The sequence below is a fragment of the Haemaphysalis longicornis genome, unplaced genomic scaffold, assembly GCF_048455015.1.
Source record: "Haemaphysalis longicornis isolate Haplotype H1 unplaced genomic scaffold, Haemaphysalis longicornis Haplotype H1 scaffold_2, whole genome shotgun sequence".
Classification (NCBI taxonomy): Eukaryota; Metazoa; Arthropoda; class Arachnida; order Ixodida; family Ixodidae; genus Haemaphysalis; species Haemaphysalis longicornis.
The window spans coordinates 285,236,222-285,259,707 of NW_027526295.1; the positions used below are offsets into that span (position 1 = coordinate 285,236,222).

General features: G+C 48.4%; 2 protein-coding genes across 3 annotated transcripts; both read right to left on the bottom strand.

Moving 5' to 3' along the window:
* Positions 1–468: 468 nt before the first annotated feature.
* Positions 469–23,122, bottom strand: LOC144170779 (uncharacterized). 2 transcript variants are annotated; one of them, XM_077700774.1, is made up of 7 exons: positions 22,972–23,112; positions 16,898–17,013; positions 10,302–10,606; positions 8,633–9,418; positions 5,562–5,712; positions 1,977–2,066; positions 469–713 (listed from the first exon to the last, which is right to left on the bottom strand). In XM_077700774.1, the coding sequence occupies exons 3-7, from the start codon at positions 10,566–10,568 to the stop codon at positions 511–513; spliced, it is 1,497 nt and encodes a 498-aa protein (XP_077556900.1). In that variant the 5' UTR covers positions 10,569–10,606; positions 16,898–17,013; positions 22,972–23,112; the 3' UTR covers positions 469–510. The 2 variants fall into 2 exon arrangements, with proteins under 2 accessions (XP_077556900.1, XP_077556901.1); XM_077700775.1 differs by lacking the exon at positions 16,898–17,013 and having other exon boundaries at positions 22,972–23,122.
* LOC144170778 (myotubularin-related protein 10) lies at positions 18,708–22,163 on the bottom strand. Its single transcript, XM_077700773.1, has one exon. It carries the CDS (start codon positions 21,866–21,868, stop codon positions 19,688–19,690), a length of 2,181 nt encoding a protein of 726 aa, XP_077556899.1. The 5' UTR covers positions 21,869–22,163; the 3' UTR covers positions 18,708–19,687.
* Positions 23,123–23,486: the final 364 nt, after the last annotated feature.

Genomic DNA, 23,486 nt, shown 5'->3' on the forward strand with positions numbered 1-23,486 from the left:
GAGACTGCGGGCTTCTTTGATTCCACAACGGACGAAACTGCAGTTAGTGACTGGTGGAACCACATCTAGAGTTAAAATGCCTGCTACAAGCGAGATTGTAGACCAAAATTCAAGGGTAACTTGTTCTTTATAACCAACTATCTTCTACATCTGATGTCTGCTATAAAAGAGGTCAATCAAATAAAAGAGGAAAGATAAGGCGGCCATCCGTGTACCCGACCACTGCCTCTCGGATCCATGCCTCTTATAATGGGGTTCAACTGTACTTTGGGACTACCTAAAGCAACTGATCAGTGACCATGCTAGGAACAGCCAACCGAGAACAACCAAGTGGCGCTCCTCTTGCTAGAGCATTACTGCTTGTATTCACCTTTGCAAAACGCCTTTCAGTTTTTTTTCTCACGACCAAGTTTTGCCCCAGACAATACCTTTTCATGTTTATAGATGCATCAGAACTTCTCCCACAGATGAACATGAGGGAAATTTATTTGTGCAGCTGGCGTGTAGGGTTCAGAAACTGACCACCTTTGCCTTCTTCCCTTGCGAAAGCGGCTGCAAGGCTGGAACGTTCTCAGCATCGGCACTCTGATCGATGCTTGCAATGTCACCCGCGAACTCTTCCCCCTCCGCGGCGTTCTTCTTCTTGTTTTTCTCCATTTCGGGGCACTCCCTCTTGAAGTGGTCAATGCCCCCACAGAAGCTGCAGTGGCCTCCTGTGTGTGAGAAGATTGGCTTTTGTGACGGGCAGCCAAGGGCTGGACAATTCGTTCCACTACACGAGCAGAAAGTTTTTAATGCACTATAATTTCGTTACAACAGACCATGATAGTGGTCATCCAAATGGTCTGTTGTAACGAAATTATAGTGGCCATCCAAATAGTGGCCATCCAAATGGTCTGTTGTAACGAAAGAAGTGTGAACAATCCAAATACTGTTACTACAGACTTTTATGAAATCATGAAGTCTGTTATAACAAGAGTTCGGACTTTTCAACTGTTAAAAACAAATCAAACAATAAAAGTATGCCAGTCATTTCTCAAGATTCAGTTACATGTGAAACAGGTTGGTATTCAAGGCCAACAATCCTTTAGGATGACTTGGGTTTTTCAGCGGTTTCATTCTCTTGCAACACCATGAAGCACGTCACAAAATCACATGCGTGACTGTTCTTACATTTGCTGAGCTATGGCACCCCTCAATCTTTTGATTCACTCATACTAGTATTACTCTCGTTCACTTCCTCAACCTATACCTTATTTTCCATTGTCTCCACATGAATACTATAAATGAAGTGCAAGGAAAGGTTTTATTGCTAAGCTTGGAGATTTGCATGGGAGAATACATTTCTTGTTTCAATGATGTTAACCTTCATATTATAAGCGTCCGTATATTGAACTATAACATCGTTAAATTTTAAATCCTATCACTTGACTGCCAGGACATTGAACTTACGCATACTGCAAGTGGATCCAAAAAGTTTCACTTGTACTAATTCACAATTATTTTTAGTTGTTTCAAATTGTTTTTGTTTGATCACTACTGTAAAGTAGAAACACAAACACTGCAAAGATATGAAATGAAAGGTTGCCAAAGATGTGCAAAGATGGACTTGCTAACCTTTTATATCAAATGTATGTTGTAACAGAATCTCCAGCAAAGGAAGCTTAATCAATGGCACAGATAGGAAGACCAATTGAGCATCGCAAATCGGTATGTTGTATCCAAATATCTGTTGTAAGCAGATCTGTTGGGTGCTTCAAATCGTGTACTTGTAGCCCCTGGTGTGCGAGCCCATGTTGAAGGTAATGCGTGCCTGTGCTAAAAGTAATCGCAGCAAGACTCAAAACTGTGCAGGAAACTTGGTGCAGCTTTCGCAGCTGTGCCTGTATATCCTTGCCCACAGGGAATACCCCTGAGAACAGTGGAAGCCACCCAGACAGAGAGAAAAAAAAAGGGGGGATCTTTGTAAAGTGTACCTTTGGGGTAGACGCCCTTGTCGTTGCGGGGGCACTTGCGGCTGATGTGCCCCTGCTGCTTGCAGATGAAGCACTTGGCGTACGGGAACTCTGTTGGAGAAACGGAACCACCACACTACAGCGGCAGGCAACACCGTACAATGCTTGCACAACGCTAACCGTGCAGGGCTGTACTGCAGAGCCAGCAGCAGGCACTTCCAGCAAACGTTTACGGCTCACAAAAGTAGCTACTCAGGACACTTCTCTACGTGGCAGTCTGGCACGCACTTTGCATGCCTTTGCATGCATCTTTACTTTCTGAATAACCCTGGGGCATATTGCTAAACATGATGCATCCAGGCTTACCATTGGAAATCACGTGTTCTGAATTACTTACTCAAACTGTATCCAATCGGGGCATTATTTACTATAAAAGACTGGATTAGCCTCGAAGAACAGCACTATCTAGTAAATGTTTCTCAAAGGGCATTCTTGACTAGAGCTACATACAAGAGCAAATGCATTTTAAATTTTCGCATTATTTTTTTTCATCTACTTTATGTGGCCTCTATGCACCGCACTACATTAGGTTAAAAGTTTCCTGTCATCAATAGGGAAGCATTTGTTACCTGAAACGGATGACAAGAGACCACACAGCTACGTAGTTGATGGTGTCACGTTGGAATGTCAACACTGTTTTAAACCGTTCAAATGAACTAAAACATTTTCGCCACCTATAGCAAGCCTCAAGTGTCATCACTGAAGAAAGTAAAGGCTACCATCCACCAACTAAATTCACCTTCACACCTACAAAGCAAATGCACAAAAAAGCAAAAAGACAGACCAACAGAAACAGCAACCATTCTGTCCTAGTGTTAGCTCAATGTGCATGAGAATGTTAAAGCTGCTTATGTGCCTACAGTTGGCATTCTGAAGGTGTTCTGAAGCGCCCTTCACTAATGCAAGGAACCCACAATCTCCCACATGGCACAGTATCAGTAACTGAGTCATGCGAGTATATTGCAAATACGATCAGTACTGACGGTTACTGCACATCAAAACAGCGAATATCTGCATGCTCTGCTGTCCTTCGCTCCCTAGTTGCTAAAAAAGAAGATGCGGTCAGTGACCGCATCTTCTTCCTCATCATGATACCTGACCAGACAAACTTTCATCGAACTCTCGACTCCCTAGTTGCCAGTAGCACAGTGCTGGCAAGGTTGGTGACAACATTGGTTGTGTAGTGGTCTTTGGGTTCACTCACCCTCCATTGAGTACAGTGCCTCCATGCATGCACCCCTCCTGAAGCCCCCGACTAAGTGGTCGTCAGTAAGGCAGCAACGCAGGCAACAAAGTTCTCAGCTGGGTGCTCGCAGCAGCTAAAGCAAGCCACTGCATTGTGTGGATCGCCGTTATCGCACTGGCCTTCAGCGACAGGCTGCACTACATCCACATTTCTTCTGTAGGCGTCCGCAGCAATGCATGCACACTTTCACTTGTACAAAGCTGGGAGCCCGAGGTGCAGTAACCATGCTGCCACAGCTCACTGCAGCTGTACATGATGGTCAATTGCTGTGCAGACGTTGACAATGCCGCGATGTTTTTGTGCACATATCGGAAGGAAAAGTTGAAAAGCAGGGGACAATGTGTGCGCACAAAACAAATCACTTTGACTGTCCTTTCAGCATCGACAGGGGTCCTCCACAAGGTGGCACAGAGCCAATAATTGTCGTATTCAGTCCACGCAGGGTGCGTGTGTATTCTGACAAGTGCGGTACATGTGTATTTTGTTTTGCAAAGTGGAGTTGGACAAGGCAGTTAAAAAAAAACAGGATACATTGATTTGATTGATTGATTGATTCTGGGGTTTAACGCGCCGACGCAACGCAGGCGATGAGGCGCGCCGTAGTGGAGGGCTCCGGATTAATTTTGACCACCTGGGGATCTTTATCGTGCGCCGAAATCTCGTACACACGGGCGTTTTTGTTTTCGCCTCCATCAGAAAAGCGGCCGCCAAACAGGATAAACCTAATGATTACAGTAACCCCATTAATTTGGATTTTACGGGACTGGGAAGAATGTGCAAATTAACTGAGGGTTGGAATTATCGCGAGTACGATCAAAACATTTGAAAAACGCTTGAAATCACTTCTTTTTGAGATGCTCCTGCTTGCAACGCCTTCAGTACTCGCGTCTTTGCAACCAAATCCTTTGCTCTGTACTTCGCCCTCTTTACTGCTGGGGCGGCAGCAGGAGACGCAGGAAAAGCCATTCCGGCGTCGCTTGCACTGTGGTTACGCGCAGATAAGCAACAGTACACTACAGGAGAACAATCCGACTCAATTGTGTTGGACCCACAAGAAAAACGAAATGGCAAATCCGTTGGTTGCCCATTGCTGGTGACAGTAGCGATGCACTCTCTTCAGCACCATGTATGTGTGTGTGTGCTTGTGTTTTTGTGCCTCCGAGATGCAAAGCTCACTCGTACCTCGTTTTAATCTCAGAGGCCACGACTCGATCGACACGAGTTGTAGAGGCACGCCGTCGATTTTGGCTGCGAATCTGAATTTATATCCAAAGCTTGGCCGTGGCGGAATCTGCTGCTGCTCCCTTGTCGCGACTCGACTTAGGGTGGGAGTTCAAATTAACCGAAGCGCAGGAAGTGCAGGCAAATCTATCTAAATTAATGAGAGTTGTCAGTCATAGAACAATGCACATTTTGTACGGGACCAGACGCCGTGTATGAATTAAACGATTAACGGGGGTCAAATTAACAAGATATTGCTGTACGATAGTGCGGAAGTGTGCTGCATGCAATGCAAATTAAATAAACGTGCCAGTGTCAACAGAACCTACCAAAGGTGCTTCCCTTCACTGTCCAATAGCAGGAATCTCAACTGTGTTATGTGTAGGTGTGCAGAATGATGGCAGAAACTTGAGAGCAAAGGAAAGTGGCTACAAACTTCGCATACAAACTGTGAGCTTTTCGCTGAACATAAAAACTGGCAGCGTACTTGCATGCCAATGTTGTCGAAAGACACAGTTCTCTCCCCTCCCTGTCCCGCAACTCCTTCTTCGCTCCCACAAGTCACGCTTTCCCCGCCCCTCTTGGTCCTCTCGTGATGAGCTGGATGGGGCTTTGTTCACTGCACTCAAATTTCCCCACTTTCGCACTGCTCGCACACCGTCTTCTTGGGACAGTGCACGTTTTTTTCTGTATCATTTGTTACTTGTACTGCCAGGCTTGTGTACTTAACTACCTAAAATAATGTGGGTATTCCCAGTTATGTACTTACATTTTCTCAAATGTGCCTCACGTTTCCTTTGTGCTAAATAATGGTGACATATATGTCTCCATTATTATCTTCACATAACAGTGGTTCTGTCTACGTCTTTTGACAAATTGTTTTATCTTTTGACCGGAAAGCTGAATCGAGGGAAAGAAAGACAGGTATAGACCAAAACTGTTGCATTTAGTAGTCCAAAAAAGACTATCGTCCTCAAAAATTATGCTTAGCACATACAGCGTTGATCACGTAGCTTGATGGCAGAGGCTATTTTTTTGCTCGTGTTCAAGGCATGTCTCGGGGTCAGGGGGGTACAGACCGTTGCCCTTGCTTGTCTGCACGCTGCACGCAGAGGAGAAGTGCTCGGTGGATCCACATTTGAAGCAGATGCCCATGGCCTCATCGGGGTCCTGGAGCACCTGGGGGCAGTCGGACACCTTGTGGCCGGGCTGCCGGCACTTGAAGCACAGCTGCAGCCAGGGGGATGTCGCAACATAGTCGCACAGCACCCAGGCACAGCCACATAGCTGCTTGCCTTTCACGCAAGAACAGCTAAAAGTGAGCAGCACCAGTGAACAATCAAGGACAAATCAGAGGACACAAGCAGCACTGTGCATATGTGTCTTTAGGTTTGTCTTCTGTACTTTTTCTCACGCCAGCTTGTATTCGCAAAAGCTTAAATGCTCATTCCACATTCCTGTTGCTGCTTCCTGTAGCATGTTAGGTAGTGGCATCTCACCACACTAACAAGCTAACCAATGGGCGAGAAACTGGCCATTACGGCGTTGAAGTACCTAGAAGCAAACACAGCACACTTCTTTACCACTGTGACAGGACAAGACTCAGCAACAAAGCAAAAAAATGCAGCATTACTAATTTAATCAATATTGCTAGATTACTGATATGATGACTGTACCACCACGCTGATCGTACCATCACAATTATAGGCTACACTTAAAATACCTAGCGATATAACGAGCTGTTAGCTGCTTTTTTCCCAGCTTTAGTTCAGTTGAAGCACGTTTCAAAGGTAATTAGTTTGAGGTCAGGCTCAGTTCTGGTAAAACTTGCAACCTTGTGTGTGGTGTGACAATTCAGCCCGCCGGTACCTTGTGCATGCGTGCTACAAGGCAGCTTCGTGTGCTGCAGGAAAGTCCGCCCTCCTCAAACAAGTTAAGACAAGCGGGGCGTGTTGAGACTGGACTCTACGAACACACTCCGCTCGTCGAGATCTCCTCTCCCCCTCTTTCAGAGTCAACATGCAGCGGCTATCACGAGACCGGGAAAGAGTGTTCTTGTGTTGTGTCTGTACTTTGTTCGGGCCGTGTGCAAAGTGCTGGAAGGTGGCAGAACCGCTGCTGCTTCTGTGTATAAATTCCACCCTGTCATTGGCTCGAGTCAGCATACATTGGGGGCTGAACTAAGAGTGCCGCTCTGCCCGTCAACTCCATGCTGTTCCTGTGTCGTCGCTGTTCATCTTGCCATGCAGTAAACCTTTGAAGTTTTGCTCTCGGCTCTTAGACATCAACACTGAGGCCGCCCTTCTGCTCGCTGCTCGTCCACACGCTCACAGTACTTGACGGAGCTCGGAACGAGGCCTTCGCCAATGTAACAGTGGCTTCAGCTTTGGCTCAGCACACTGATTTATGTCAAGATCCATGTATGCGACACGTTCTTTGAGAGCAAGCTTGAGGGCACTTCACTCAGCTCGTTACCTACTTCTCGCACTCTAGTATAACAAAGTACACGTTGACTGCCGTGCGCAGAAATGTGTAGGGTTTCTATAGCTGTCCATTGTCACCAGAAGCAGACAGCACCATGTAAACATTACTTAGGGTTTTCAATTTCAATTTGGCTTTTGTCATTACAGTGGAGCCCCGCTGATACGTCCCCCGGATTTACGACAACCCGCTTATTCCGACGGATCACCGCGGTCCCGGCAAACTCCCCATAGAAACAATACATTAAAAACCCTGATGATAGACGCTCGGGTGCATGCAGTCCGCTTCATATGACAGACCCTCGCACGAATAAACTGGCGTTTTTCTCGTGTTTTACACCGCTTTGCCTCCTCGACCCGACCTTTTTTATTCGTAACCCCCGTTTGAAGCTGCTTGGTGTGCAAAGGTCCGCAGGCGGGCTAGACCACTTGCTGAAGAGACGCAAGGAAGCAGGCGGGTACTCATTACCGGGAGTTAACGGCCCACGCAGCAGCAGTACGCCAACGCAACTGCGAGAAGTCAAAGTTCAGGTGGCAGGTAAACCGTGAATTTGAAGCCCCCGTTGAGCCGCCAACGAACGCGAAAACACATACGACCAAACCCCACGGCAGTGACCGGAGAGCCGCTTTCCCCGCCCACTCGATCCGTTTCTTACTTTCACGACGCTTTCTCTCCCTATATCTCTGCTCTCTGTTATCAGTGTCTTTCAAAGCCGCGTTGTCACTTCGCTCCTTTCTTTGCTACAATACTTCAATTCACACGCGTCCACCCAAGGGTGGAGACACGTATATGTTGGCACCGCCATTTTGGGTCACTCGCTGGCCGCCGCAGCAAGTCACAGTAGCAAGACTGCGCTATAATTTTCAGCGCAACACGGTTTACTTGTGCACTTTGAATCATCTCATCTATTTTGCGTGGCTGGGCCTTGTGGGAAACGAAAGAAGCTGTGTTGAGCACTTTGACAAATAGTGACAGTACGGGACCGTTGAAAGGGTATCTCTATCATGTACGGCAATTTTTTTTTTTTCATCTCCACCTTGTACTATCGTTCGTTTTGCTTGGCCTTGGCCCTTTCACACTCCCCTTTCCCTCTCTCAATTTGATCGACCACGTCAGCCTTATCTAGTGCACACAAGGCGCTGGGCTGATGGGCTATAAATAGTGCCGACAGCACGGGGTTCGCACTGCGCTTATCTGGCAGGCTAGCTCAGATGCCATGGAGGGGAGGTGTTTTTTGTTTTTAACTTGGGATTTTAGCGCGCAAATCACACGAGAACACGCTAAATGTAGTGGTTTAAATAAGTTAGCCCACCTGTCGCGTGAGACCATCTACTAGGCCGGCATTTACCCGCACCCCGGTCGTACGACGCTTTCTTGCGGTCCCTTGAAAGTCGTATTATCGGGGTTCCACTGTACTCGCCTAAAACCAACACCATGCAACGCTAGCACGGCTACAGCTGATGTAGCTAATATGGCAAGCGTGTGTGCCAACACACCATGTCCCTACAGTGCGCTGGCGTCGTGTGCAGTGTTCCTTCTGTTCCTTTCTTCTGCTTACTGCTAACGCCTCCGTATGCTCTGCATTTTTAACAGCGCTTTGTAGAACTAAATAAACAGGGCGTAGAAAATGCACTTGTCTTCTTTCTCTCAAAAGAAGAGGCACACTCACCTTGGCTAGCTGCCGGCGGAAGAGCAGCTCCTCTTTGCGGCGCATCTTGCGCACAACCTGCTTGATCTCCTCGCCGGGCACACCCTTCTTGCGCATGGCCTTCTTGACCTGGTAGATGCGCCGCTCGACCTTCTCAGGCAGCAGCAGCAGCCCCTTGGACTCGCGCTCCTGTCGCAGACGCTGCAGCCGCTCACCTGCCTTGCTCCCACCGCCACCAACAGGACCGGCCCTCGGTCGCTTGTGGGCAGGTGTTCCATCCTCCTTGCCTTCCGCGGAGGGCTCCTCTCCGCACACTGCCTCGGCCACTCTCTTCGTTGCTGTCTTCGCTCCTGCTAAAGCCGGTCGCTCTCCGTCAACCTTTGTTTCGCATGTCTCTCCAGACACGGAAAGACCCTGTTTCTTGGTTGTTTGGCCAGTCTTGATGCTTGCCGCAGGCCCCTTAACCTTCCTTGCAGGCTGGATGCCTCTTGTGTGGCTGGCGACAGCTTTGTTACTGCCAAGACCAGAGGCAACATCAGCAGTGGCAGGCGTAACATGTTTGACAGAGAAACTGTCTTTCCTGCTGCCAGGATCTAATATCTGCTCCGGCGCACTTGGAGGTCCTTTCTTGGCACTGTTTTGGGGAAATGGGCTAGACTTGACATGTGTCCCATTGGCGAGACTCGGCCTGGATGTCTCAACAGGCTTCGTTGGTGTGGCCACAGTGCCCTTCCCAGCTGCTCCCTTTGTATCCAGCATGCCCATGAGCCAGTCTACGTCCTCTTTAATCGAAATGCTGCCTGTGGCCTGCATGAAAGGTTTTTCAAAAAAAAAAAAAAAAAGGGGGATTTAGCATGCTCCATTCTACATGCCCCCACAAGCGTTGCTCATATCATCAATCTTGCTGATATATAATCTCTTTTTTTTGTTTTGCTTTCATTGCTCTCATTCAAAAGTGACCCTTCTTTTCTTATTAAGGGAACCATGAATACAAAGCCCAAAATTGTTTTATTTGAAAGAACTAGCCTTTGGTGATCCACTAAAAACCATCCTTGCCCTGAAGAACATTCTTTTCACAGGAGAAAGACAGGACACATTTAGTTTCAAATTTAAAGGCACACCTTAGCAGTGACATAATTGAAGTAATGCCAAAAACAGCATATTTGGCGTGTTAACTACATGTTAGCATTCAAGTCATGCAATTGAATAAAACCAGAGGCACCTTTACAATGACAGTCACATCTTTTGATTGTGGCTGAGCAAGTGGCTGATGAGTCGCCATTACTACATCTGTTTTCCTTATTATCCCGCTAAATTATTTGAAGTTTGTGTTGAAATGGTGTCCTTGTTATTAGGACAAAGCAGCCTTATGAAAAAAACCAAACTTGCATTTTCCCTTCATGGTTCCTTCGAAAACTACACAGCAATTGATATTTACATTGAACGCCAAAAAAGCATGCTGACTCACAATTGGTAGCGTTAATACTTACACCCCCTAATGCTGACAAGCCACTAAGTAAACACCATGAATAACACATTCGCACGATGACTGCTTAAAGACATGCACCATTTCCCAGCTACCCTGTACCCGTCTGTCTGCCCTGCTTCGTTTAGCGTTGATTATACGCAAAAGTAGCAGTGCCAGTAGTAGTGGTAACACACTTGTTGACGCTAAACGAACCGCCATCACCTGAGCGCCTCCCTTTGTCCCTCGTGTGGCGTCTGCATGTGCTCCTCCTTTGGAGGAAGCCCCGTCGTGAAAAGGCACACCCTTCCGACCCCCCGGCTTCTTCTTGGCCCCTGCGAGGCCTTGGCGCTCCCGGGCAGCATTCGCCAGCTGCACGCCGTCCTTTGCCGCCTGCTGCTGCCGCTGCGCCACAAACTCGGACCACGTGGTGGCCTCGCCCGGCTGCCGTTCGTGCTGGAGCACGCTCTTGCTCCGCGCCCAGCGTGTCATCTCACTGAGGCACTCGCACCAAGCTGGGGAGGGCCGACCTGCACGCATTGTGCAGCAAAGCATCAGCTGCTGCCCAAGGAACAAAATTTTCTATCTCTTTGCCCTTCCCTGCAAGCGGTGATGAATCGGCTCGAGACAGCAAGTGACCCGCAGGAAAATTTCGGCTTTGCAACCAGCCAGGCAAGCTGAAAACATAGCTGTAGTCAGGTCTACAGAGCTTTTACAATTGTCAGCGGAAAAATTTTGAATTCTGCTTTGATGTAGCACAGTCCATCACAAACTTGTAAGAGCGCAACTATTTGTAGAATTATTTTACTCCAGGCTTGCAGTAAAGTTAGTATGGGCCGCATCTGCATTCCTCCAAGTTTCAGCAGGCCCTTTCAGTCTCTATTATTCGTTTGAACAGCTCACCTGAGCATTTTTTACATACGTCCTCCTGAAATGGGTTTAGCTGCTATAGGTAAGTGAGTGGACGACTGTACATTTAATGTAAGCTTGGGATTTCACAGGGATCTATATAAAGCAAGCCTGACTAGGCATCCTTTACAGGATGACGAACCGAACCACACAAACTTTTCACAAGCAAGCTTCATAATTGAGTGCCTGTGCTGAGCAGAATGTTCAGAAACACCATCGGTATTCACAACTTTGTGTAAGAATGCACTCTGACATCAGTGAGCCCTCCAGAATCCAGGACCACATTCTTAAAGTATACCATCTCAACGCCAAACCTCCCTAACAAGAGATTGTCAGTATAGCAAAAAAACCTTCAGCACTACTGCCTGCTAATCAAATTCCATATGATGATTGACTTGGCCTAAAATACTACCATTTCTCAGTCCAGGGGCGACCTGCGCACTAAAGCACACACCTCATTTTTGCACATACACTTGCTCGTCAAAATCCCAAAGGTACTGCTGAGGCAGAAACTCAGCGACTCCGAAAGGCGTTCAGCCATTCTGCAACCGTCCAAAGTCAAACCGCCATTCTAATCCGAAATGTAGTTCTTGACATTACACAACAGTACGTCATGTGGTAGAAAGTAGATGAGGTCTTCTATGTCTACGCTGATCACAATGCTGATCAAGAGGTCACCTAAGGAACTGTTTGCAGAAACACAGGGGGTCTAAAAATGGGTAAGTGGGGTTCAGCATTTCTGTTTTTGCTTTCTTTAACATCGGGGAACTTCTATCGATTTTTCCGTCAAAAGCACATTTTTGGTTTTTATCGGTAATATGCATACAACAAAACATTTTTTTTTTAAAGGTGGAAATGAACTTTTGTCTTACCATTGCAGTCAATGTACAATGACGTACTAGAGCAAAAAAGAAAATGATGCATTTACTCTACAAACTGGAATGGGAACAAGAACAAAGAAACACGCACACACAAGTACAAGTGAGTTAGGTATTCTGTCAACATAGCAACTATGCATTTTACTGATAACGAAGTAATGGTTACTTTATCTGACTAAACACATGCATACATGAGAGTGAGGTGGTCATCTTTGCCACTGTTGTTGGAGGGCCGTCACACACTGAAATTTCGGAAATCACATCCGCAATTCTCTCAGCGCGCTTCTTTTGGCCCACCTTGACAATCAACAGAGTGGTGGTTAAAAAAAGCAGCAAAGCTCAATGCAGTCTTCAAACAGGAGGAAGATCAAGAGAGGGCTCTAAACAAAGGAGTAAGTACTTTTCTGGGTGCTTTCTGCAGCACACAGTGTGGCATGGAGCCAGTGCGTACTGTGCATTGTGTGGTGCTGGCATACGATCCCCTCCCCTTGTGCATACAGCTGGTGATAGGAGTCACCTTTTTTGGGTCATACCGAATCAGGCCAAATGAATTTCGCAGACTTCTGTCGGTATTTCTTTTTGTTGCTGTTAATTAAAAACACAGCCCCACCTACACATAAGTAAGTAACTTCTGTGTAAAAAATAATGTGATAGTTGCGTTCCCATCATTCAAATTTGGTTTAAACAAACAAACAAACAAACAAACAAAAACTAGTGCTGGTTTACACATCTTGCCGCCAAACGCAAGCAAAGCACATTACTAATGAGACCCACCCCCAGAGCAGGACAATGGCAGCAGAAAAATGTAAGAAGGCAAGGAGCTGGCATACATAAAATGGAGCACTCAGAAAAACATGTGGGAAGAGTGGGGATATAAGCAGGTGGCGAACAAAATTGCCATTACAAGTTGGAATGCCCTTATCACAGCTGGTACTTGCAGCAGTTATCTTCAGCTATCCTCACCCCAGCAAGTTATCTTCACCCCGCTTGTCTTCTTTGCACTCATACTCTATGAAAAGAAGGTTTCTTCCCGTTTTTCACTTGTGCAAGCGATGTTTCGAGTCCACCCAGGGTCTGCCGCAACAATGTTATGTGAAAAGCAGGTAAACATACATGCAGCATTTGTGATTCAGCAAGCCTTGAAGTTAACCAGTTGGTATATGAAAAGGGACTGGCTTTGCAATTTCTGTGTAATGAGGTCAGACAAGGATAGCAGGGCCACTGCTGTCGAGAGTCCACCCTTCCCGCTCTTTGACCACAGCTCTTCTTTTTTCCAAGCCGAGAACAGCACTCTGCAAAAGGCTGCTTGTAGCACAAACTGGGGCAGTAGCAGCCTGGCAGTGCAGTTCTGCCTATACCGGGTGCCCAAGGTACTTGAGGAGGACGCTATTCCTTATCGCCATAGGCACCAGCAGGCTCATCATATATATTTAGGCGTACGGCTTCTTATTCGTCAACCCCTTATGCTTCATACTGCGCAGTTCCTTCAGAGATGGAAGTGTACAAGTTGAAGCAGGAAATAAAACACCATGCAGTCCACGTCGCCCTGGCCGCGCACCACAGCAACTTGGAAATTGCTACCTTTCTGAAAGGAGCGGAGTCTTTCGTTTACAAAGTGCAGACGGAGGTGGCGTGTTGTGGCGGTGATGTGGCATGTGTAGCGAAAAGGAAAAAGCACAGACAGCAGTCAGACATCGTCAGAACCCTTTAATTTCTCCGGCGGTGGTGTTATCCGTTGTCCGCAATGAGGGTGACGGCATGCTGGCACACTTTTTTGCAGGACTCTGCGTTAATGCTGCCGATTACGTGGATGTGCTTGCTACTGTTGTAAAGCTATGGATAGAGAGTGTTTCGAAAGAAAGATCATATGTCTTTCAGCAAGACTTGGCTTCTGCCCACACCACCAGCATCACCCAATAGTGCCCGGCTGACAATGTCTGCGACCTTGCACTCCCAGCTTGTGGCCTCCTAGCTCTCCAGATTTAAATCCTCTTCCCTACTATGGCTGGGGCGTCGTTGAGAGAGAGGCCAACAAAAGACCACATAATACAAAATACTCGCTGAGGGCCGCCATTTCTAACTCAATGGCCAACATCTCTAAGGAGCACCAGATCCGTGCATGCAGCTGTTTGCGAAGCCAAATTGAATCACTTATTGCTGCCAATGGTGGATTCATTCAGTAGTTACGGAATTAAACCATAACAGAAGTACTTCACAAAGTTTGGTGAAAATATGTCTGATTTTGCTGGAGATATTCTGTTGTGCCTGGCGCCAACGTTCTGTTCTCAAATACCTCGCGCACCCGGTAGTATAGCTGCTCTACACAGCAGGAGGGGTCAGTGAGCAATGAATGGATATTTTCACATTTCTCATTTCTCTCATGTACAAAATGCCGCCAGTGGAGAACTGCATAACAAAGCTCCCCCCACTGGTAATCAGCTACAAATGAGTGCCGTGGAACAAGGCAAAAAATGAAAAATTCTAACGAGGCCTTGTGGCTACTATTGAAAATAGCAGTTCATGAATTAATTTACGGGACACCAAAAGATTTGAGTTCAGCAGCTCAGTCAGGCTAAATTCAGTAACTCTAAAATCCAGTTACATCATAAAAGTTCCAAGCATTTCTATCATGCCAAATTATGTCTGCAGCCAGTAAAGATCGCCTCGATTTGTTTGATCCACTAAAGACAAGACAGAGTGCCATTTCAAGGCAAAAAGACAAGATACCCAAAAAAAGGTGGTCCAGGTTTGCGAGGACACTGCAGCATACTCTGAAGTAGGTAGTGTGTGTGTCGTCAAGGGCTTGTACAGTGACCTTGCTCAGCCGCCAAACAACATTGATGTCATGTTTGATGGCACGTGGATGACCAGGGAATCGTCGTCAAACATTGGAGTGGTACAGCAAGCCTTCTGCAACTTGTGAGAACCCCTCCCACTTAAAACTTCAGAGTTGCAAAATCAAAGCTCAGTGTTTTGTCACAGGATCGCCCGAACGTTTCCTGCCATACTGCCATAGGCCAACAAAGCTTGCCTTTCGGCTACTTTTTTTTTTTTTTTCGCCAAAAGGCTCTTTTCAGGGCCAACGACGTGATGCATTTGCAGAGAACGCACTGCGCAGTGTCCCACCCCTGTATCCTCTCAAACTTCCTGCGCAAAAACCACGACTAAAATAGCCTCACCAAAGAACAAAAAAAAAAATTACACCATCTTCCCGTGGGGAACCCTGATGAGGATGCGAAGCATCATGGGGGTTCCGTGTGGTTCATTGTGTTGCCGTTATGTTGAGTGATCTGGTGTTTAGTAGCGCCAGAGTGAATTCCGCATCCGGGTCCACACCGGTGGCAAAGGCACGCAAGTACTGTTGTGTGACAGTGAGTAGGCGGTGGTTCTCGAGGCGCGGAAACTCGTCCATCATGTTTTTGTCGATGTTGTCATCTCTGTGGTAGAATCGGTAGTCTCCATCAGCGTTGATGAGGTAAAGGTTGTTGACATTGGTGCACCGGCTGAGAGCAATGTACACGCCCTCCTCTTCGCAGCTTTGTCTTCTTCTTCTTCGTCTTCGGCGGTTCCCCTACGGGAAGATGACGACGATGGTTGAACGTGATCCTATCTCGTGATGGATTCTTTGGTTGGCCAATCCCTAGGGGCATCCTGCCACAATCATCATCAGCGGTGCCTGGTTGTTGACGTTGGTGCACTGGCTGAGAGCAACGTACACGCCCTCCTCTTTGCAGCTTTGTCTTCTCCTCCTCCTTCTTCAGCGGTTCCCCTACGGGAAGATGACGACGGTGGTTGAATGCGAAGCTATCTCGTGATGGATTCTTTGGTTGGCCAATCCCTAGGGGCATCCTGCCAATATCATCATCAGCGGTGCCTGGCCAGGCATGCGCAGTGGGGGTGCGGATGGCGGACAACAACGACAAGGGAGGGAGGGACACAGCCGCGAGCATGAGATGCTCCGCATTTAAAAGGGGGCATCTGAAGCAAGTTTCACCCCTCCCTTCTCCACCGTACCCAATATTCTGGGTACCAAAGTGCACTGTAATGAATGATGCCAGTTTGCAAAGCACTGTTGCAGTTTTCACAACGCCAGCGAGACAACACCAGCAAGACGCCAACCGATTTGAAGTCGATAAATTTTGCTGAATTCCTGATGGTGTACGTTACTTGGCCTCTGGTATCTACAGTTGTAGTAGACCTTTTTGGAATCCAAAGACAGATTTGGGAATGGGAAGGCCATGTCTTTGTTACAGGGAAATACTGCAGTTACACTACTGACCGTTCATTTCATAACACAAGGCGAAACTTCAAATGCAGTTTTCTGTTTCATATTTTTGGTAGTTTACCTCAGCCTTACGCAGCTTTTTGGGAACTTCTTTTTGCTTCATAAGGTCAATCTTGGTACCGTTTTTTTCAGTACAACCTGAGGTACCCAATGGCATTCTTAGTTTTCCTATTTAGGCCATGCATAAATAATGACTTCCAGTTATTTTGATGAGCCAAAATATCGAACACTGCCATCTTTTATACTTGACATATTTTTTTGGGATGCCATTACTTTAGAGAAAAACGAAGAATGTCATCGGGTATGGGAACTCTCTGGCTATCAATTCGTGTAATAAAAAGCTACAAAATGCAATGCGAAAGTTCATTAAAGCTGCGTAAGAAATTACCTAATTACGGTTTAGACTTTGCATGATAACTTTCAATCCAACAGCAGCAGCTCAAATATAATTGCATATTTGAAATCTACAGACAAAAATACATTTGTGTGCAAATTTTCATAAGTTTCTACTTATAAATAACAAAGTTAGTTTCAGACCCTTGTACCCCATGACCAACTTGTACAAGGAAACACCAGTGTAAGGCACGTTCTGCCTGCTTTTTTTTTTTTTTTAAATTCAATGCTTATACCCAAAATGTGACTGTTTAATGAAATTGCATGAGGTGTTCCATTACACTAGAAGAAGGGGAAGGCCGTTAACTCGATGAAGGGATGAAATTAGGGAATTCGGAGGCAAAGAATGGACTCACAGCTTGTGGAGGTCGATGGGAGAGGCCTTCGTTCTGCAGTGGGCCCAAATAGGCTGCTGATGATCTCTCTTGGGCTTCAAGGCCCACTGGCTCCGCTCCAATAATATCATGGGTCACTGCATAACCAGGAACAAAATTACCCCTAGTAACAATACGAATCCTGTCTACTACATCTGCCTCTTCGGCCACGACGAACACATCTTGAGCCAGAGACCTTGAAGAATCCCTGCAGTGCCCACATCTATGCATCCACATGGGGTCGTGCAATGAACAGCATCATGTCGGCTACAGGGGGCACACGTGGGTTACTTTTCTTGAATCAGCAGGCACCCCTCGGATGGCTTTATTAAAACCAGCTTTCACTGCCAAGCTGGGCAGGCCAGAAAGCACTTCTTATGCGCTCCTACGGCAAATATTTTTGTGTGTTCGTATTAGTAATGCTGCCGTCCTTCCCCCTCCAGCATAGATAATAATAACAATTAAGACAGTGCACGTTTCAGGCCCAACCATTTTTGTCACACACCACATACAGGCCTATCTTGCATTGAAGACAACTATTTGACGACTGAACCGAGAATAAATTCCTTCAATTTGCTGTGAAACCAGTGCAGCAGAGCATGCCTGACAAAAAAAGGGGACTGCCATGGGGAGTGGTTTAAAAGGGCCTTGAGGACAACATAAAACTTTGTTTTATTCGAAAGATTTGGTGTCCTACAATACCTTCAGTGCCTGTCTGGCAGCAAATGATGCTTCATTCACCGAGAAATTTGACTACAGAAATTCTTCTGCCACACTGCATGTTTCATGACATCAGCAGTGATGCAATTGGGAGGTACCGAAAATGATATGTTGATCCCATACACCACCTAAAGCGGGATTCATACGACGGAGGAGGAGGCGCGCGGAGGCGCACGGATATGTGAAGTCAACAGCACGTGACCGGATTATCCAGCCTGGCGGCGCATCCACACGCGCGGAGCTACGCGGAGTGACTAGCAGATGACAGCGCCAAGGAACAGGTTCCATTCCCCGCCGAGGGCCACCGCCGTCGAGCGAAAACATGCGGAGGCATTTTCTTCCCCGGAGCCTCCGCGGGCCAGAAAGAGAAGGTTTCTCTGTCATGTGAATCCTGCTTAACCGCTGCCACCCCCAAAACATGCTCGTTGGTTACCACCAGCTTTCCCACATGGTGCAGTGATGCCGCTCTGCCACTGCTCTTGCTTACTCCACTTCTGATCGGCCCTATACATGCCGTATTTTGTTACTGTTCATAGTAATTGTTCCTTGAAAGTGGGTGTGACTTGACAGAGAGGGTCACATGGCAGTGTAACCTATGCCAGTAGGCCGGTATACTGCTGGAAAACCATCTGCACAATTGGAAGTTTTCGTTTCCCGGCCGTGGTTCCCTACACAGTGCACATATGTTTGTGTTCATTTAGAAACTATTGTTTACCCCACCACTCTTGCTGCTATAAAAGAGCATTAATTGAATTTTAAGCGCACAGTCCATTTTGAAAGCTTATAATACCTGTTCAATTTTCTTTTCATTTTGTCGGCCTCCGCCAATCGCACGACTGCCACATTGTGTCATAATTCATGTGAAAAAGTATCTGATGAGTCACATGCTTATTCTGTTTCCCTCATACATAAGCTCACTTGAGTAGTTTTTGTTAACTGTTGTAGGAGTGTTATTTCAACTAGGCAATCTTTCAAGTGAACCAAACTTGTATTTTTGTCTTTATGACCCTTTTGATAGACTTGAAACTCGCAGTAGGGGTGACTCACAGAAAAAAAAATGCATCCACACAGATTGCTTTAGATAAAGGCCAAGGTCAGCCAATTTATTTGCTGCCAGGGGCCACCGCAACTGCACTGTGGGTGTTCTCCCATTTTAATGACTGGCTCTTACTGCCTTCAACCGGTAGAAACTGCTGGCTACCATCAACAACAAGCTACACATGACAGCATGAAAACTTATTTCAAAGGGCAAGAAACGAATGCACTTAACAATGACCAAAGCCCTTTACAGATGAAAAAGCAAACTTTCAATAGTTCGCCACTCGAAGAGTGTGGCACTCCCAGAAACAAATGTCATGTTTGCATTTTCAAGTAACATTGTGAGCCAGAAACGTACAAAGCAAGCAGTGCATCTAAACAACAGAAAACAGGAGAAAAAAAATCTTTTATACATATGAACAGCCACAACATTGTGCCACTTACACATAAACGTGCACTTAAACAATTTGTACAATAAGTTACCGGTACATTTTTATTTTTTCCTTCTAGGGCCAACAATCTTGTATGCCAAGCACAGGTTCAGAATGTCTGGCTCCACTAGAAACTATACTTGAAGAAAAAAAAATAATGCTGGACATACCACATGGCATCACAGATATAGGCTGCTTAGGAAAGCGCAACAGAAACGAAAATCCCTGCCTGATACACAACGCACCATAACTCCACTGCTTAAAAGTTGGGCTGTAGAACTGTCCACTGGCACTGCTAGTGGAATGCAAAACACGAGAATTGTAAAATCCATCGTAGCGTGAAATCAAGGCTTCGATGGATGCCCGTCCATCACGACGTATAAGAATTTTATAGTTGTACGAACGAATACCTGTACTACACAACGCCAAGCGCCTCGCGCTTCTATGATATCCTTTGAGTATAAACTTCTACTCGTAACCAGGAAAGCAATGCAGCATAACAAGGGATGAAGCCTCCCACATTCTGCAGTGGCCCATCAACTTAAAAACGCCTTCTACGAATTTTTCTTAAAATCGCTACTGATCAGTCATCCAAATCTCCATAATCATCGTCTGGAAGCGGTGCTATCGAAGGTACGTGGCAACTTCCCCAGTCTACAGGGCCAGGCGGTGCAAACGGGAACGAAGAAGTCACTAGGTGCTGACTGTCTATGGCTGCCCCAGTGCCGACACGAGCGGAACTGCGTTGGATGGCAAAGAAGTACTCGTCCGAGGGCAGCCGCCGATGCCTCAGCTGCACGACCTCTCCGCAGTCCCGCTGCTCTTTGAGCGTGCGAATCTGCGCTGCCAGGAAGTGGATGTCCCTGGCCACACGGACGTTGTGCAGGAAGAGCGTTGCAGGGTCCCCGTTGACCACCTCTGCCTTGGGGATCCAGCGGAAGTAGCACTGGGTCCACACCGACAGCGCTTTAACGGTGGGGTCGAGCAGCAGGAGGAGGTCCTCGCTGAACGAGGGGATGCCCCGGTCGCCAGAACCTTCCTGCGAGCCCACGCTGAGCAGCTCCTTGGAGCGCTGCAGCAGCTGCAGGGGGTTCTTGAACAGCTCGAGGTCTTGTGGCGAGAGGCGGGACTGCGGGCCCGTCCAGTCCCACACGTTACGGTAGGGCTGCTGCTTCAGCGCCTCCCACCGCTGGCGGTTGTTGGCGAAGAGAAACGCGTCGTAGATGCCCACGTGAGCACAGTCCCACAGATTGGTCAGGTACGTCTCGGAAAACTCGAACGCCAGCGGGAACTGCGCCTGTAGCTGCCACACGCAGTCGAGGAAGAAGAGAAACACCGGTGCTGCTTCTGGCGAGGCGCGCCCCTGCCCGAGGATGTCCAGCCGCTCGGGGAACGGGTGGCCCGCAGCCAGCCACTCCTTGTCGACCAGCGTCTGGAAGCCCGCCTGCGTCCGGTAGTGGGGGTCCAGCAGGATCTGCACCAGGCTGACCACCACGCAGGTCATGTCGGCGCCCGTCTGTTCCCGCACCAGCACGTGCTTCCGTCGCTCCGCAATGACCTTGGCCGCGGCCAGCGTCACCTTGAGGCACCCGGACACGCACTCCAGCCAGCGGGTGGACTCGAGCGCGGCGTAGAAGCGCGCCTCCTGCTCGAGGAACTCTGCTTCGTCGGCAGGCATGCAGAGCCCCTGCAGCTTGTGGTAGCTGGAGCCCACCTCGCGGACAATGGGGCACTCGAGGTCCAGGTTGGTCACGTGCACGTCGGAGCCCAGGCACTGGGCCAGCAGCTGCAGCCGCTCGTTCTCGGCCGACTCGGAGCCCGTGTCCGAGGCGGCGCCGCGCACCAGCGCCGCGCCACTCGGGTGGCTCCAGCACCAGGCGACGGCGCGCTTGTCGCAGAAGTGCTGCGCCAGGTGCTCCAGCTTGCAGTCGACCAGGCGGCGCGGCACGGCGAAGCGGCCGGGCAGCGCGCCCGAGAAGCGGTGCCGATCGTTCAGCTCCGTCACCCGCCACAGCTTGGAGGCTCCGCAGCGTCGCAGCTCGGCGTCCCACTCGCGGGCGCACTCGAAGGGCGGCTCGCGCGGGCCCGCCAGCGACGAGCGCGGGCAGAAGAGCTTGTCCACGCTGGAGACGAACGCGTGGCGCGACAGGAACTGCAGCACCCGGGCGCTGCACTGGTCGCTCTGGCAGAACTTGAAGGAGAAGGTGAAGATGCGCATGTCCTTGCAGTGAACCTGCAGCACCTCGACGGACTGCGCAGCGGCCGCCTGGGGCGACAGCCGCTTGCGGCGGCCCCCCGAGAGCTGGAACAGGGCCTCAACGTTGACGAGACCGATGTCGTTCTCGCCGAACACTCGGTTCGCGCAGAGCGCCCGCGGCTTGCGCTCGCCGCTCGCGTCCATCGTGACGAAGCTGAGCTTGAAGTTCGTGCAGAACAGCGCGCCCGACACCCCGTTGCGCAGGTCGCTGAACGTGTTGAACTTGAGCACGTTGTCCACCTCGGTTATCACCACCTCGCCGTCGCAGAGCACGGGCTTGAGCGAAACCAGCGGGATCAGGTCTGGCGGAGGCGTTGCCGCCGCGGGAGGGCGTGCGGACGTGCGCTCGCCGACGCCGAGGTCCACGTACGAGACGAACGAGCTGCCGGCGCGCTTCAGCCGAAACTCGGAACCCATGGCCTCGGCCTCCGGCGGGTCATCGCTCACTTGGAGCACGTTTCGCCGGGCACCCAGCTTGAATGGGAACGAGTCCGTGGATATCTGCATCCCGCTCTTGTCAACGTTGCCGGAGGCGTGCTGGTGCTGTTCAACACACTACGCCGGGGCCTCATCTAGGCCTATTCGTCCGCGCACTTTTAACGCCGTTTTCCGATGCGACGAGGGACTACTCGGGCCTACAGAGCGCTCGGACCCATGATCCGGCCTGAAAGCCGCGGCACCCGTGGTCGCAACAACGCACCTGGCCGGGACCGCCAAACTTGCGCCACCATAAAAAAAGGCTCGCAAACGCGCGTGACCCACCAGCCAAGGCGCGGCTGGAGCACCGCAGCCAGAGACACCTATTTCTTGAATAGTTCGCATCCCTTCCGCATGGTGGAAACGTCGAAACGTACCGCTATCATCAGCGGCGGCGTTGCTGCACGCTTGTTTACGTTTTACAAAGGTGTCTTCGATTTTACTGCACTCGCTGCACTCATTCAGGTAGTGCAGCACTCGTCTCTTCGATTTTCGAGTGCAGCGCGCGGCGCCTGCACTTTTCTCTTCGATTTACCGACGGTGCAGAGAGTGCAGGATGAGTTCACGCTTTCCCTGCACCTCCCAGGGAGGAGGTGCAGAAGCAGACGACAAAAGTGCAGGACCGGTTCTGCAGAGGCGGCGCCTGCGCTGAACTGGCTGAACTCATCCTGAACTCATGCAGAAAGTGCAGGCCAAATCGAAGAGACCTAAAATGCTACTGCGCGCTGACAGCTGATGAAACGATGTGGCGATGCCCGCACTACTACAGCGTGAAGCTTGTTAAACCAGCAGAATTGGGTCATGAGGATTTCGCAAAAAATGTGTGAAGCGGTTAGAAATGAATACGGCAGCGTTTTGTAGCCAAGTGGCTGTCCATTGCTCGCTGTGCGCTTATGCAACTTATCGCACGTGACAGCCTAGTCCCAACTAATCGATCACGACAGAACTCATTTGCCTCTTTTCATTAACGCTACGTTGTGTACTGAAGTACTTAAGTAACGATTTCTTTTTTTTTTTCAGCGTCTTAATCGAATGACAATTGTGCATGACACGCTTGGTAGGATACACTAAGGTACCAGTGCTACACCGCTAACTAAGGACTCAGCGCAAAAAATACAGGCGAGAAACGTTACCTGAACGGCTTTTCAGTTGCGCCGCTGACACCGCAAGGTTTTATGCAGGAAGAACTCACGGCAAATGTTCGAATTTCTATGTACCCGTCATACCCGCCACGGCACACCGTACACCTCTGTGTTGCCGGCTCGTTTATCCTTGAAACGTGCTATTGGTGCTATGCAGCATCGTGGCATCGTCATTGTCACCATCTAATTTATTTTTAAAATTTGAATAAAATCTGCTTAAACTATCTGTTGCGTATATTAGTACAGTAAATATTAATAATATTGTACGGCATAACTGGATACAACGAACATTTCTGGTTTTGTGTTTTATGTTTCGCCCAATAAAAGCTTTAAATTGGATAGTTTGAAAATTATGTTAAACACCGTAGTGTCTTTGATGTGCATGTCGATTTGTGATTGCGCAGGCAGTCGAAAAATGCAGCAGAGTATTGAAATGCTGAAGTGAGAACTGTTCCTATATATTATAGCGGATGTAATGGAGCTTTTGCAACCGCTTTCGTTCGCAA